The sequence below is a fragment of the Macaca thibetana genome, chromosome 10, assembly GCF_024542745.1.
Source record: "Macaca thibetana thibetana isolate TM-01 chromosome 10, ASM2454274v1, whole genome shotgun sequence".
In the NCBI taxonomy this organism is placed as follows: domain Eukaryota; kingdom Metazoa; phylum Chordata; class Mammalia; order Primates; family Cercopithecidae; genus Macaca; species Macaca thibetana.
Window position 1 is genome coordinate 52949170 of NC_065587.1, and position 13335 is coordinate 52962504.

At 47.9% G+C, this 13335-nt stretch overlaps 1 protein-coding gene across 2 annotated transcripts in view; it reads right to left on the minus strand.

Moving 5' to 3' along the window:
* Window positions 1-13335, minus strand: part of EYA2 (EYA transcriptional coactivator and phosphatase 2) — a 300174-nt gene that overhangs the window by 184668 nt on the left and 102171 nt on the right. For both annotated transcript variants that reach the window (XM_050745166.1, XM_050745165.1), the window contains exons 3-4: window positions 5986-6031; window positions 1775-1917 (exon numbers count right to left, since the gene is read on the minus strand). In XM_050745166.1, the coding sequence (XP_050601123.1) occupies window positions 1775-1917; window positions 5986-6031 (189 nt within the window). The remainder of the gene's footprint in view (window positions 1-1774; window positions 1918-5985; window positions 6032-13335) is intronic.

Genomic DNA, 13335 nt, shown 5'->3' on the forward strand with positions numbered 1-13335 from the left:
TGCTTGAGCCTGGGAGGTAGAGGGTGCAGTGAGCTATGATTGCACCATGGCACTCCAGCCTGGAAGACAGAGCCAGACCCTGTCTCTAAAAATAATAAAAATAAGAATAAAATTTTAAAAAACCCCACGTAAGTTGTATCCTATTACCCACTGCTTATAAACCCTCTAGTGGCTTCCAGTCTCACTTGGAACAGAACCCCAAGTCTTTCCTGGGCCTCAGAGGCCCCGCCCGCCTCACTCACCTCATCTCCCATCGTGCTCCAGCCATTGGTCTTCTCAGAACTGCCAAGTTCCTCCCCATTCCCAGGGGCTGCCCCTCTGCCTGGACGCTCTCCTGTCTATGCCTGCACATGACCCTCTCTCAGTTCTCAGCTGAATTCGTTCCTTATTTAAAGGCCTTTCCCGGCCCTAGAACCTAAAACAAGTCTCTGCTTCCTTTATGCCGTGCATGATAATTTGAAATTACACATACAGATTTAAAAATCTGGCGCCAGGTACAGCGTAGTTTCCTCCTGCCTCCTTTTCCTTTGTGAACCACCCCTTCCCCACCTTCAGATCAGTTGTTTTGGGTGAGGCTGACCTGACCCCTGGTTCTGTGGGTGGACATGTGGCCAAATATGGCCACCCACAGCACCTGTCTTCTTGGATGGATGTGGGAGTGCAGCAGAGAAATTCCTGGGACTCTGCGGGAAGTCCTAGACAGTGGGGGCTCTCTTTTTGGGGGGGCGCTGCAGCCCGAAACTGCCAGGGCTGTCTTTGCCACCACAGTGGGAGAGACTGCCTGAGCCTGAGGTCCACAGATAGGGAAGCAGAGGCTGAGTCCTGATATCATTCCTTGAGGACCTGGACCCAGGCCTGCCCGAAGCCAGTGCCCTAGGTTTTTCCAGCTACGTAGGCAATAAACTCCTGTTTCCTCCAGCTGATTAGCTTGGGTTTCTGTCACTTGCTACTAAAAGGGCTTTGGTTAAGATATCAGCTAGGAGGGGAGGGAACAGCATGACTCAAGGCCAGAGGCAAGGGCAGGTGGGCATGGACGGTGAGCCAGGTTCGCAAGTCTTCAGTTCTTAGCTGTAAGATGTGAACAGTCAAGGGTGGGAGGTCTGTTGTTTCTGCCCCGTCCCCCACCACATCCATTTCTCCTTCTCCCAATACGACCACTCTGTTTTCCTTTAAGAACACCACCCCTCCTGCATAGACAATCCACAGGCTTCAGCTTCCTCATCTCCATCACCCTGTTCTCCTTGCCTTGCTATAAGCATCGGCACATGGCCCAATTTGGGCCAATGAGGGCCAATATGGGATTCTGTTGGAACTTCTGGGAAAGATGAGCTCTCCTTCCACTAGGCATTTGGAGCTAAAAGGATGCAAACCTTGAGTGGACAGGCACCATCTTTGCTGTCATGCAGGGAGAACTTGCTGGGAGCATCTGAGGATGGAAAGAGACTTACTCCTCGTGATGACACTTTAGCACCTAGATCCAGCCATACCTGATGAGGGTTGTATCCACAGATCTCTCAGTATGCAAATCATTCAGTTCCGATTTTCCCTAAACCAGCTTAGGTTCAACTTCCAATTCTTGCCATCAAAAAGGGTCTTCATATTATAGTCTATAGAATTTGAACCATATTTAAAGTGTTACTCTTTTCCCTTTATCTCTAATCCAGAATCAGGTTGGTTGTGTTTATCAATCCACATTTAGCTGAGACAATAGTGCAGAACAAAGACCATGATTTGGGGACCGGAGGAGGAGAGTAAGGACTTGTTTGCTACTCACTGTAGGAAGGGATTCCATAGGCTTGTGCTGGAGGTGGGTAAGCTGTATAGGGGGTAGCCTGCTGGATCCCCGCACTGTACTGCGTCTGGCCGTAGGCTGCCATGGCTGTGGAAGGCTGGCTGGGGAGGACACGTGGGCAAGATCTGTGTGGAAAGAGAGAAGATTAAATCTCCAAGCCCAGTCTGGCACCCCTTCTTCCTTATCTTGATATCAACACCCCCATTTTTCTTTGGGGTTCTGCTCTTTCCAGAGCAGAGGCAACGTACATGTTCACCAAATTCCATTTCATTTTCCTCTTCCAGGGAAGCAGGAAGATTACATTTTCTGTCTCCTGTACAGTCAGATTCAGCTGTGTGACTGGGTTCAGCCCCATAGAATGTAAATAGATATGCTGTAAGCCACTCGCAGGCCTGGCCAATGAACACATCCCCTGCAACCCTCCTGTCCTTTCTCCTCTTTTGACAGTAACTGTGGAGGGCACAGGTTAAGATGGCAGAGCCATAATATGGAAACACTCTGGATCCCTGAGTCAGCTTGTGGAGGAGAGAGAGCTGCCCTGGAGGGTTTCACCCCATCCACATTGGACTTCATGTAAGAAACAAACCTTTGTTGTGTGAAGCCACTGAGATGTCGAGGTTTACTGATTACTGTAGCATAGCCTATCCTACCCCGATTGTCCTAATTTAGATACCTTCTCAATTGACTGCAGCTTTAACAGGGCTGTCAATCAAAATGTCTTGCTCTTAGCTAAGGGGTGGGGACATGATGCAAGATCCTCCAATCAGACTCTGTCTTAGGAATTTAAATCCTCCATATTGCTTGAATGCTGAATCTGTCCTATTCTTAATCTCTCTCAAGGCCTGATTATTTCATTTATGTTTTGAGCTACTCCAGATATTCCCCCAAAAGTTCTTTTAGACTTATATCAGCCAGAGTTGATTTCTGTTGCTTGCAATCAAAGACCACAAATGGGTTCTCTACTCCACGGAGAACAACAGGTTCTATAATGGGCTAGGATGTACAGGGTTCCCTACTTAAGATATTTGTACTGTGGGTGCTGCCAAGCACTGTGTTTTTTACTAAGGGTTGGGAATTATGTCACATGCCACTGGTATGTACATTATATCTCACGGATGCTCTTATGAAATCCCTGGGGTGGAGGCTCTTATCTCTCCTGGTTTAGAGATGAGGAAACCAAAGCTCAGAGAGCTGAAAACACAGCTACAAAGTGGTAAATATAGAGCTTAAACGAAGGAGTCTGACTGCAGAGCCCATGCTTGGAACCATGAATCTGCTATTTCTCATAGGACTGGGATTCATCCAGCCCTGCAGATAGCAATAAATAAAGTCCAGGTGAGTTGTTCAAACACAAAGGCAGCAAAATGGTGGCCTAGGGGCCACATCCAGTCCACAGATCCGTGGATATAACTTCTTTGGCCACTGAAGTTATTTTTTTTTCCTAATTTGAAATTGTTGCTAATATTTGAAAACCAGGTTACACGCACACATACACACACACAGGCACACACACGCAGGCATGCACACACACACGCTCGCTTTGTCTCCCTTCTCTTGAAAACCAGGTGCTTCAGCATACCTGGGTCTGCACTCCTGTGTGGTGCTATCAATAAGCTGGATTTGAGCAGCAGCCACTTCTTGAGACCGAATCACACCCTGTCTGCAACAATCCCTACAAGGGCCACTTCCCTTAGCGGTAAAGGTAGTCAATTCTCATGCCTACGTGCCAGGCACTGTCCTAGTTACTTCATGTGAATTGGCTCATTTAAGCTCCACCACAACTGTGACAAGTCTTGGAGGTAATTTCTGTTTCTATCCCCATTTTACAGGTAAGAAGACAGAGGCAGAAAGGTGAATAACACGTCACAAGCACACGGCTGATACAGAATTTGAACCCTGGCTCCAGAGGCCACACCCTTAACCCCTCCGCTCTGCCATCCTCCCCCAGACACCACAACTATCATGCGTCTAACTATCATAACCGGGTTAAGCGTACAGGTAAATGTTGATGAGATTCCCCAATCTGTGTCTGATTCCATTTTGGTTATGTGACATCACTTTCATTAAAGCCTGTTTGCTTCCAGAGTTCCTCCTCCACCTGAGGCCTCATAGCAGGTGAATGCAAAAGTTTATGGAATTATAAACAGATGTCCCTTATCCCCGTCTTTCTTTTTGACTACTGCCATGATAAAGGGTTATTTGGGGGAACCTGTTGCAAAATGCATAAGAAACTCATTTGAGCTGGAGATGTCAGCCCCAGTCCTGAAAGGCGTCTCATTCATCAATATTTCGGCTCTCTGGGGCACTGAGAAGCATGCAACCTGCAGAGCAGACAGCCTTATTTGAAAATGTTCCCAATTCACACCCTTCCTTAGAAGAGAAATAGAAGCTGGAGACCCAAGCCGATCAACTCCTGCTTGCCATCAAAACCCATTCAAGTGGCTCAGATTAAACAGGGGCTCAAGTTAAAACCCAGAGGAAGGATGGTGGAGCTTTCTAACTCTGAGGCCTTAAAAAAGTTAGGTAGATTTAACAGTCCTCGGTTGCTACTAATACTCCCCAAAACATCTTCTGGAGGGAAAGGAAGGCAAAGAAAATGCCTTCCTTATCAACAGCTGCTCCAATGTTGGAGAAGAAGGATGATTTCCAGATGCTGAGGAGCTCACCACCTGGCCTGAGGGGTACCCAGGGCATGGCATGCAGCAGCGGGCTCAGGATGGCTGCTCCCAAGGGCAGCACCCAAAGGGCTCTGGGCAAGGCCATCCCAGCACTGAGCTCCCACTGCCCCAGTGTGTGCCTGTGGTGGAGCATTTACGGCACCAGGTTGAGATCTCTGATTTCCTGGTTTATCTCTCCCACTAGACTAGCTCTCCAGGGACAGAGACTGCATCTCATCCATCTCCGAGTTGCCAGGGCTCATGTGGGGTTAGGTACTGAGGAGTGATATGTGAGTGGTAGAGGAGGAAGAAAGCATGCATGCACGCGTATGTTCATTCAGCACTATTTACAACAGCTAAGACGTGGAATCATCCCAAATGCCCATCAATGACAGACTGGATAAAGAAAATGTGGTACATGTACACCACATGCAGCCATTTAAAAGGACATATGCAGCCATTTAAGAGGAACAAGATCATGTCCTTTGCAGGGATACAGATGAAGCTGGAAACCCTTATCCTCAGCAAACTAACACAGGAACAGAAAACCAAACACTGCATGTTCTCACTTATAAGTGGGAGCTGAACAATGAAAACACATGGACACAGGGAGGGGTACAAACACACACTGTGGCCTGTTGGGGGAGGGCAGGGGACAGGGAGCGCATCACGAAGAATAGCTAATGCATGCGAGTTTAATACCTAGGTGATAGGTTGACAGGTGCAGCAAATCACCATGGCACATGTTTACCTATGTAACAAACCTGCATGTTCTGCATGTGTATACTGGAACTTAAAATAAAATAAAGAAATGATGAAAGCAGGAAGGGGAAAAAGGAGAGAGAGGTGGAGAGAAAAGGATGAGGGACAAAAGGGGAATGAAGAGAGGAAGGGAAAGAGAAAAAGGGAGAGAGAAATAAGGATAGAAAGAAGGGAGCCTGTAATCCCAGCTACTTGTGAGGCCGAGGCAGAATTGCTTGAACCCGGTAGGCAGAGGTTGCAGTGAGCCGAGATTGTGCCACTGCACTCCAGCCTGGATGACAGAGCAAGACTCTGTGTTGGGGTTGGGGGAAGGAAAGAAGGGAGGTTGAAAAGAAGGGAAAGGAAAGGAATGAGGAAAGGAGAGAGAAAGACGGGGCGGGGGGAAAGGAAGGAAGAAATTGAGAAATTTCCTATGCATGGGAAAGGAGAGGAAGGGGAGAAAGAAAAGAATTTTTAAAAAAGAATGAAGAGAAGAAAGAAGAAAATAATAGCTAAGACTCTGAGGACACTCTGCTCCAGGCCCCATTCTAAGTGTGTTTTACCTGCTTTTGCTGTTTCGTGGGGGCAGGCAGCACGACTGTCCCCCTCTCCCAGATGGGACGGCTGAGGCCCAGGGAGGTGGAGTGACTTGCTCAAGCTCACTCAGCTAGGAAGTGCTGCGGCTGGGATTCCTATTCAGGGAATCTGGCTCCAGGGCCCTTTCTCTCAACCTCTACCTTCCAAGAGAGAAGAAAAGGAGGGTGTGTGAGCAGGAGACAAGTGAATGGCACTCACCTGGAGAAGAGCTGGGACACTCTCAGGGGGGCTGATCTGGTGATGCCTGGAGGAGAAAAAGAAAAATTGGAAGGGTTTTAGCGACTAGGGTGATGTTCTGCAGAGGTGGTGAGTTCAGACACCACTTAAGCAGGAGCAGACTTGGAGGGGTGCTGCCCGCAGCTTTCTCCACCACAGATGCTTATCTGAGGTGCCACATCTCAGCACTCTTCTTCTTGAGGAGTTCAGAACCCTTTCTAGGTGCGCTTTGTCTCTGGGCAGTTAAGGAAAAATGACATATAAAGAATCCATAGCATCTTGAAACGCCAGAGTAGGGTCCATTTCTCCATCTATGTACAGATGGAGAAACTGAGACAGAAGGAACGTGCTTGGGCCAGGTCACATGACTAGGCAGCAGCACAGCTGGGAAGTGGAACAAGCCGGTGCCATTTCCACTCCTGGATGGAAAACCGCTCCCTTCCCTCCTCAAAAGCAACCCCCCAGAACCCCAGCATGGCAGTCATCGGTTGGCTTTGCTCATCCAACATCCATTTCACTTCTTCTAATGACATCGCTTTGATGTTCCTCCCCTGCCTCCTCACTTCCAGTCCATGGGGTGCAGGTGCAGCTGGCCCCAACACTTTAGGGGAAGGAACCTCTTGGATCATCTCCTGAGCTCCACCTAGGGTGGTGGAGCAGAGAGATGGATGAGACCTGGGCTCCTGATGCAAGTACCTTACACCCAATCCCTCGGCATGCAATGTCCAATCATCGATGGGAGGCAACATGCAGGGGGTGATGAAAAGGTGACAGAGTTAAGCTGGGAGAGACATTTGCCAGAGGATAATTTCACCTAGGGACAGTGCACTGGGAAGTACTTTTGTGCTCCATCATCTTGAACAATGCAACTCAATGTCCTCACTGCAGAGTCCTGGACAAATTCTAGATAATGTGTGTACTGATGGCAACAGCGTCAACCTGCCAATGCCCACTCCCTGTTCTGTAGGGCAGCGGCCGTGTCATCATCGCACCCTAAGGCTGTGGCGCTCCGAGCCTGTCTCAGCCTCTGTGCTGGAGGCTCAGGAGACCAAAGTGCACTTCCAACTCTGCCACTTCCTAGTTATGAGACTTCAGGCAGGTTGCCTCGATCTCTGGGCCTCAGAGCTCCCCCCTCTGCAATGGGGATGAAAATACTTACCTTGCAAGGACAGGAGAGGATGAAATGAGATGATGCTGATAGCTATCATTTACCCAGGGCTTTTTACGTGCCAAGCTCTCTTCTAAATTCTTTACCTGGATTAATTATTTTAATTCTCATAACCACCCTATGAGAAAGATTCTATTCTCATCCTCCGATGAACAGCTGTAGGCACAGAGAGCTTAAGTAACTCACCCAAGGCCACACAGGAAGTATAGCGTGGATCTGTGACCTGAACCCAGGTGGTCTGGCTCTAGAGTCTGTCTTCTCAACCATGACACTACAGCTGACAATGACAGTCACTGTCATAAGAGCAACTGGCATTCACTTAGAGGTTGACTATGTGCCAGGCCCTTGTTAACTGCGTATAGACAGGTTCTCACTGAGTCTTCACAACAGTGCTCTGAGCATGCAACGCTATTAACCCCGTTGTACAGATGAAGAAATCGGGGCTCCGAAGGTCAAGTGCCTTGTTCAAGTCACACAGCCATGGGCAAGGGAACTGGGACTTGAACCCAAAAGCTGTGTGACTCCAAGGTCAACACTCTTAATTCCCTCCCTCTGGCTGAGCGAAATTCTGTTCAAGTCCCAAACCACTGGGGTTGGGGCAGGGGTGGTGGTCTTGAAGTTCATTTAGAGACTCATAACTGGAATTAAGAAAAGGAGAAGTGCCTATTTTATGATATACGATGGCAGCATGTATCGCCCATAGTAAGAAGGAATTGTGTAACACTTTTGTTGCAGGGACAGGTGTGAGAATGTGTTGTGTGTGCATGTGTGTGAGTTCAACATATGTATCACATTCCAAGAAAAGGTTAGAACAGCAGCAGCCGAACGTCAAGGAAAGTCCCTGGCACACAGTAGGCGCTCACTCAATGCTGATTTCCCTACCCTGGGTTTGCTCCTAGGCGGGGTGTCCTGTACCCCATCATCCCTTCTTCCTCCTCCCGCAGGGTTCAAGAATGAACTATCTCATTCTGAAGCAGCCACAGTCTCATTCCTGGTAAAAGCCCATGACTTGAGTGCATTTAGTACTGCGTAAGTTACTGAATTAAACATTTTGAATGTTTTCTTTCATAAATATATAAATATTCATAAAAATCTAAATCTATGGGAACAACATTCCTATGGGCTCGAATTAACTCGGCATTCCATAAATTGGAGGCAAGCGTCTTTTCTGCCAGTCTCCATGGCATGATTTGCATGTTTGCCTCGCCCAGCTCCTTTTCAAGCTTCCACCCACTTCCTCTGAATTGTTGAGCAACCTGCCTTCCCCAGGCAGACAGGTTCCCCTCCCCCACTACGCAGACCTGTAATACTCTCCCTTTCCCACCCCAGCAACCTCAGGAAGACTGTGAAAGCGAGAAACAGGCATTTGGAAGTGCAAAGAGATTTTCCTCTGGCAATTGTGTGATTTTTGAAAAACACAGGCTTTTTTCCGGTTGTCTGCTGGTATCAATCACATTTAACCTTTTCATGCCAGGACACCCGGGGGAATTGAGAAACTGGAGAGTGAGTGCTCCATGTGGAATGATCTTCTTCTTCCCTTTCTGCTTCCTTTCTCCATGGCTAGGGTGGTGTGGACTTCATTGGTCATCTTTATCATTAATACACATGACAAGGCAGGGCTCTCTAGGCTCCTTCCCTGCTTTGGGAGCCTTGGACGGGACAGTGTCAAGGGTGGAGATTCTTTTCTTTGGCACAGAGGTGGGCAGGGACTGCCCAGGAGCAGAGAATGCCTTTTTTCTTCTTGTGCACTTGCTGGTGGTCCAGAGCTCTTAGTCCTCAGAGGTCACGTGGACCAGGAAGTCCACCCTGCAGGTGTTGTAGCCAAACGTCATCACAGTACCAGGAAGTAGGCTTGACCAACTGGTGGTTGTGGGCAACGCCAGCCCCGGTGCGACAGGCGGAGGAGTGGGCATCACTGTCACAGCTGCAAGCCACAACGTGGTCTTCAGTGTAGCCCAGAATTCCTTTCAATGACCCCCAGGTGCCTGCATCACCATTTTCTTGATGTCCCTGTGCTCAATAGCTTTTTCTAGATGGCAGGTCAGATCCTGGACAGACACACTGAGGGTGGGGACACAGGAGGCTGTGTCAGAAAGCTTCCCATTCAGCTCATGAATGACCTTGCCACAGCCTTGGCAGTGCCACTGAATACACTCTGAGCAGTCTCATGGCCATCGCACCACAGCTTGCCAGAGGGGCAGAGAGGGCACAGGCAGTGGTCATGAGTACCTTTATGATGCCATGGTTGTCATAGATCCTTTTGGGGGGACAAGCAGATGGCTTGCTGGAAATCTAGAGGGAGTAGGTCACCCCCATCTCGAACACAGGCCATCAGCACAAGGGACAGAGATGATGCCCCTTTGATGTCACTCTTCAGGTGAGCCCCAAGCATCTCTAGGGTGATGAAGGCAACTTCTTCAGTGGCAGCAATGCCCCCTTTGGAATGTGGTGCCTGGCAGATGGAGATGGACTTCCCACTGATCATAGCTTTCTGCTCTCAACCTTGTTGGTGCCATTGAACTTGCCATGATGGATTCATATTGGACCATGTAGGCTATGAGGTCAAGGTCAATGGAGGAGTCATTGATGGCAACTTTGATCCACTTTGCTGGTAGTGAAAGCAGCTCTAATGACCTGGTGCCCAACAGAACCAAATCTGTTTTACTCTGAGCTTTGCCCCTTCTTCATCCTCCCCCAGGGCTTGAGAATGGACCCACAGGATGAAGGGGCTGTGGCTGATGCATAATGGGCTAGCTGGCTGTCAAGTAGGGAGGACAGAGTGCCTCCTCTATTTCCTTCTGAATTTTAAACTCTAAGCCTCCTCTTCTTCCCAAGCTTCCTCGGGGTGAGGAGAGAGGGATCAGCTGAGCAGATGGCCACAGCCTCTGGGCTGAGCTCATTCATTCATTCATTCAGTGCCAGACATGAGTTCAGAACTGGGTTACAATAGTGAGTGTAATCCCCAGTGTTGGAGGAGGGGCCTGGTGGGAGAGGACTGAATCATGGGGATGGATTTTCCCGTAGCTTCATGTTCTCATGATAGTGAGTGAGTTCTATCATGTTCTCATGATAGTGAGTTCTCACAAAATCTGGTTAAGTGTGTGGCACCTGCCACCCCCCTGTCTTCCTCCTGCTCCAGCCATGGAAGATGAGCCTGCTTCCCCTTCACCTTCCACTATGATTGTAAGTTTCCTGAGGCCGGAACTGTAAGCCAGTTAAAAGTCTTTTCTTTATAAATCACCCAGTTTCAGGTATTTCTTTATGGCAGTGCAAGAATGGACTAATACTGTGAGCCAAGGCAGTCAGGGTCCCTGTCTTTATGGAGCTGAAGCCTCCTGTCTAGTGAGTGAGATGGATGACAAACAAATAATCACACAAATGAGTACTTAACTGCAATTATAACAAGGTGCAAAGGAAGCAATGGACATTTGAGACCAGCGCACCTGGAACCAGGATTCACCTGGGGATCTTATTAAAACACAGGCTCTGATTGTTGGTCAAGGAAGCCTCCAGGTGATGCTGATGCTGCAGGTTCACAGACCACATTTTGAGGAGAGTTTAGACCACTGGCTAATACAAAATTACACATCACTAAGCATTATCACAATTTGGGGTTCATTAAAAGAAATCTCCATTTCAGAAGACACAAACTCAAGTGCGTATTGGGGCCACGAAGACAATATAAATGTGCAAAGCAAAAGATCCAGTTTTAAGAGAGGAAATTAAAGCTTCAGTCTGTGTGTACTGAGTGCACACTATGTGCAATTGTGTATGTGAGTGACTGTGTGGAGCAACTTACCCGAGGACACACATTCATTCATGCAGTCAACAAATGTTTATCATGCACCTACTATGGGCCAAATCTACAACCCATTCTCATAATTTGTTGATGTTCTTTCCAAAGAAAACACATAGGCTTAAGGGGTCAGATCCAAATTTAAATCCTGGCTGTGCTGCAATACGGCCATGAGACCTTGTGCCCTTCACCTCTTCCCTCTGAGTCTCAGTTTTCTCATCTGCAAATTGGGGCAGTATCTTGCACATATGCAGATGGGACAGGTACCTGGCAAATGGTTAAGTGCTGAGCACAGAGGAGCTATTATTAGCTTCAGCTCTCCTGGGGGCCCTTGGTTAAGCCACTTAAATCCATGAGCCCAATTTGAATGTTCACACTTTTTTCACCTCTCACTGGGAGGATTAAGAAGCTAATGATTCTGAAAGCAGCAACCGCTGTTATGTTGCCTAATTGGACCCCAGGGGCCGGCGTCTAAGGGATCCCCCAGAGAGATGAGACAATCTGTGGTGCCAGCGAGATGTCCTGAGGCGGGTCTCTGCTATGAAGGTATATGTCTGTAAACTGTATCAGTTCATCTTCCTCGTGTGGGTGATTTAAATCACTCCCATACTAGGACAGGAACAGCTGGAAAGACACCACGCTAGGCGTCCAGAAGTGTGTGCCCCAATTCTGACTCTCACTGAGAGGCTCTGTGACCATGAGCAAGCCCTTTGTCTCTTGTGGGAGGTGCCACTGAGGACAGAAAGGAATGAGGCGGCAAGTCCTAGAGTGCGATGGTTTTCGGGAGTCTATAAATACTCCCTCTTTGACTGAAAACATTGCAAATTAATTTTATGCACATTAGAATCACAACAAGACCATCAAAGTCATAACTCTTCATTTCTGGAACTGGTTTAAGTCATCCTTTTAAAATGAATTTATTTCAAAGGAGTTGTTCTAAAGAAACAACAGGCTGGGCACCGTGGCTCACGCCTGTAATCCCAGCACTTTGGGAGGCCGAGGCGGGTGGATCATCTGAGGTCAGGAGACCAGCCTGGTCAACATGGTGAAACCCCGCCTCTACTAAAAATACAAAAATTAGCAGGGTGTGGTGGTGCGCACTTGTAATCCCAGCTACTCGGGAGGCTGAGGCAGGAGAATTGCTTGAACCTGGGAGGCAGAGGTTGCAGTGAGCCGAGATCGCGCCACTGCACTCAAGCCTGGGAGGCAAGAGTAAAACTCAGTCTCAAAAAAAAAAAAAAGAACAAATTAGTACCAAGTGGCCGTAGAGGTGGTCTGAATACAGGACAGAAAGTGGTTCGAGACTGTGACATTTGTGAGCTACTGCCATCAATGGAAGTTCTTTACCTGTGGAGGCTACGATGGGATTAATGCACCCTTTGCCCCCACAAAACGGGATTTCTGTTCCGCACAGGTAGAGGTTGTTCTGGGTGTGAACGACTACAAAAGCCTTAAAGGTGAGAAGCATGAAGCTGACATGTGGTTCCCCAGGCCAGTACCTGGGCGAAGGTCTGGGCAGCTCAGCCTGGCTTGGATGAAATGAATCAAAACCCATCAGCTCCAGGTTGGAACCGGTGAGACTGAAACTGAAAATGAGGTCTTGTCACGCCCAGGGCAGAGGAGGTGCAGGAAGTGAGAGCAGCTCCTTGGAAACACTTAATGAGATTAGAGCATCAGTTTCTGAAAAATGCATTTGCATTTTAAAAGAAAAATTTTCCTCTATTCAGGGTAACTCCCCACCACCCCTTCCCAGAGACAGGATACAATTCAAATCCATTTTTCCCATGAATCGTAAAGAATAATAGGTAATATTTCTCAAGTGGTTCCTACAAACAAACCAGGGTTACTGTGCCAAGGACTGTATGAGCATGATCTCTCTATTCTCCACAACAACCCAGTAAGGAAATTATTATCAGTACGATGCAAATGTAGAAAATGAGGCAGGGGGAAGTGAAGGAAACTTTACTAAGGATTCAGAGCCAATATGCCTCTAAAGTTATCTGGGCTTCCTCAGCACCACTCTGTCTTCATCCACCCACCCCTTCACTCACCCAGAAATAATTTTTAAGGATCTACCATGAGCCAGGCACTAAGTTGCATGCTAAACAGGAATAGAAATTTACATATGTATATGTATATATGTTTGTATTAATATATGTAAAGTTTTTTGAGCACACTGCTGCCTCAGGGCCTTTGCACTTGCTGTCTTCTCTGTGCATAAGGCTCTTGTTCTGTGTAGCCATCTGGCACCCTCCCTTACCTCCTACAGGTCTTAACTCAAGTGTTATCTTCTCAGGGAGCTCTTTTCTAGCCACCCTAACAAAAACTGCAACCCTCCACCTCTTGCATTCCTCATCCTCCTACCCTG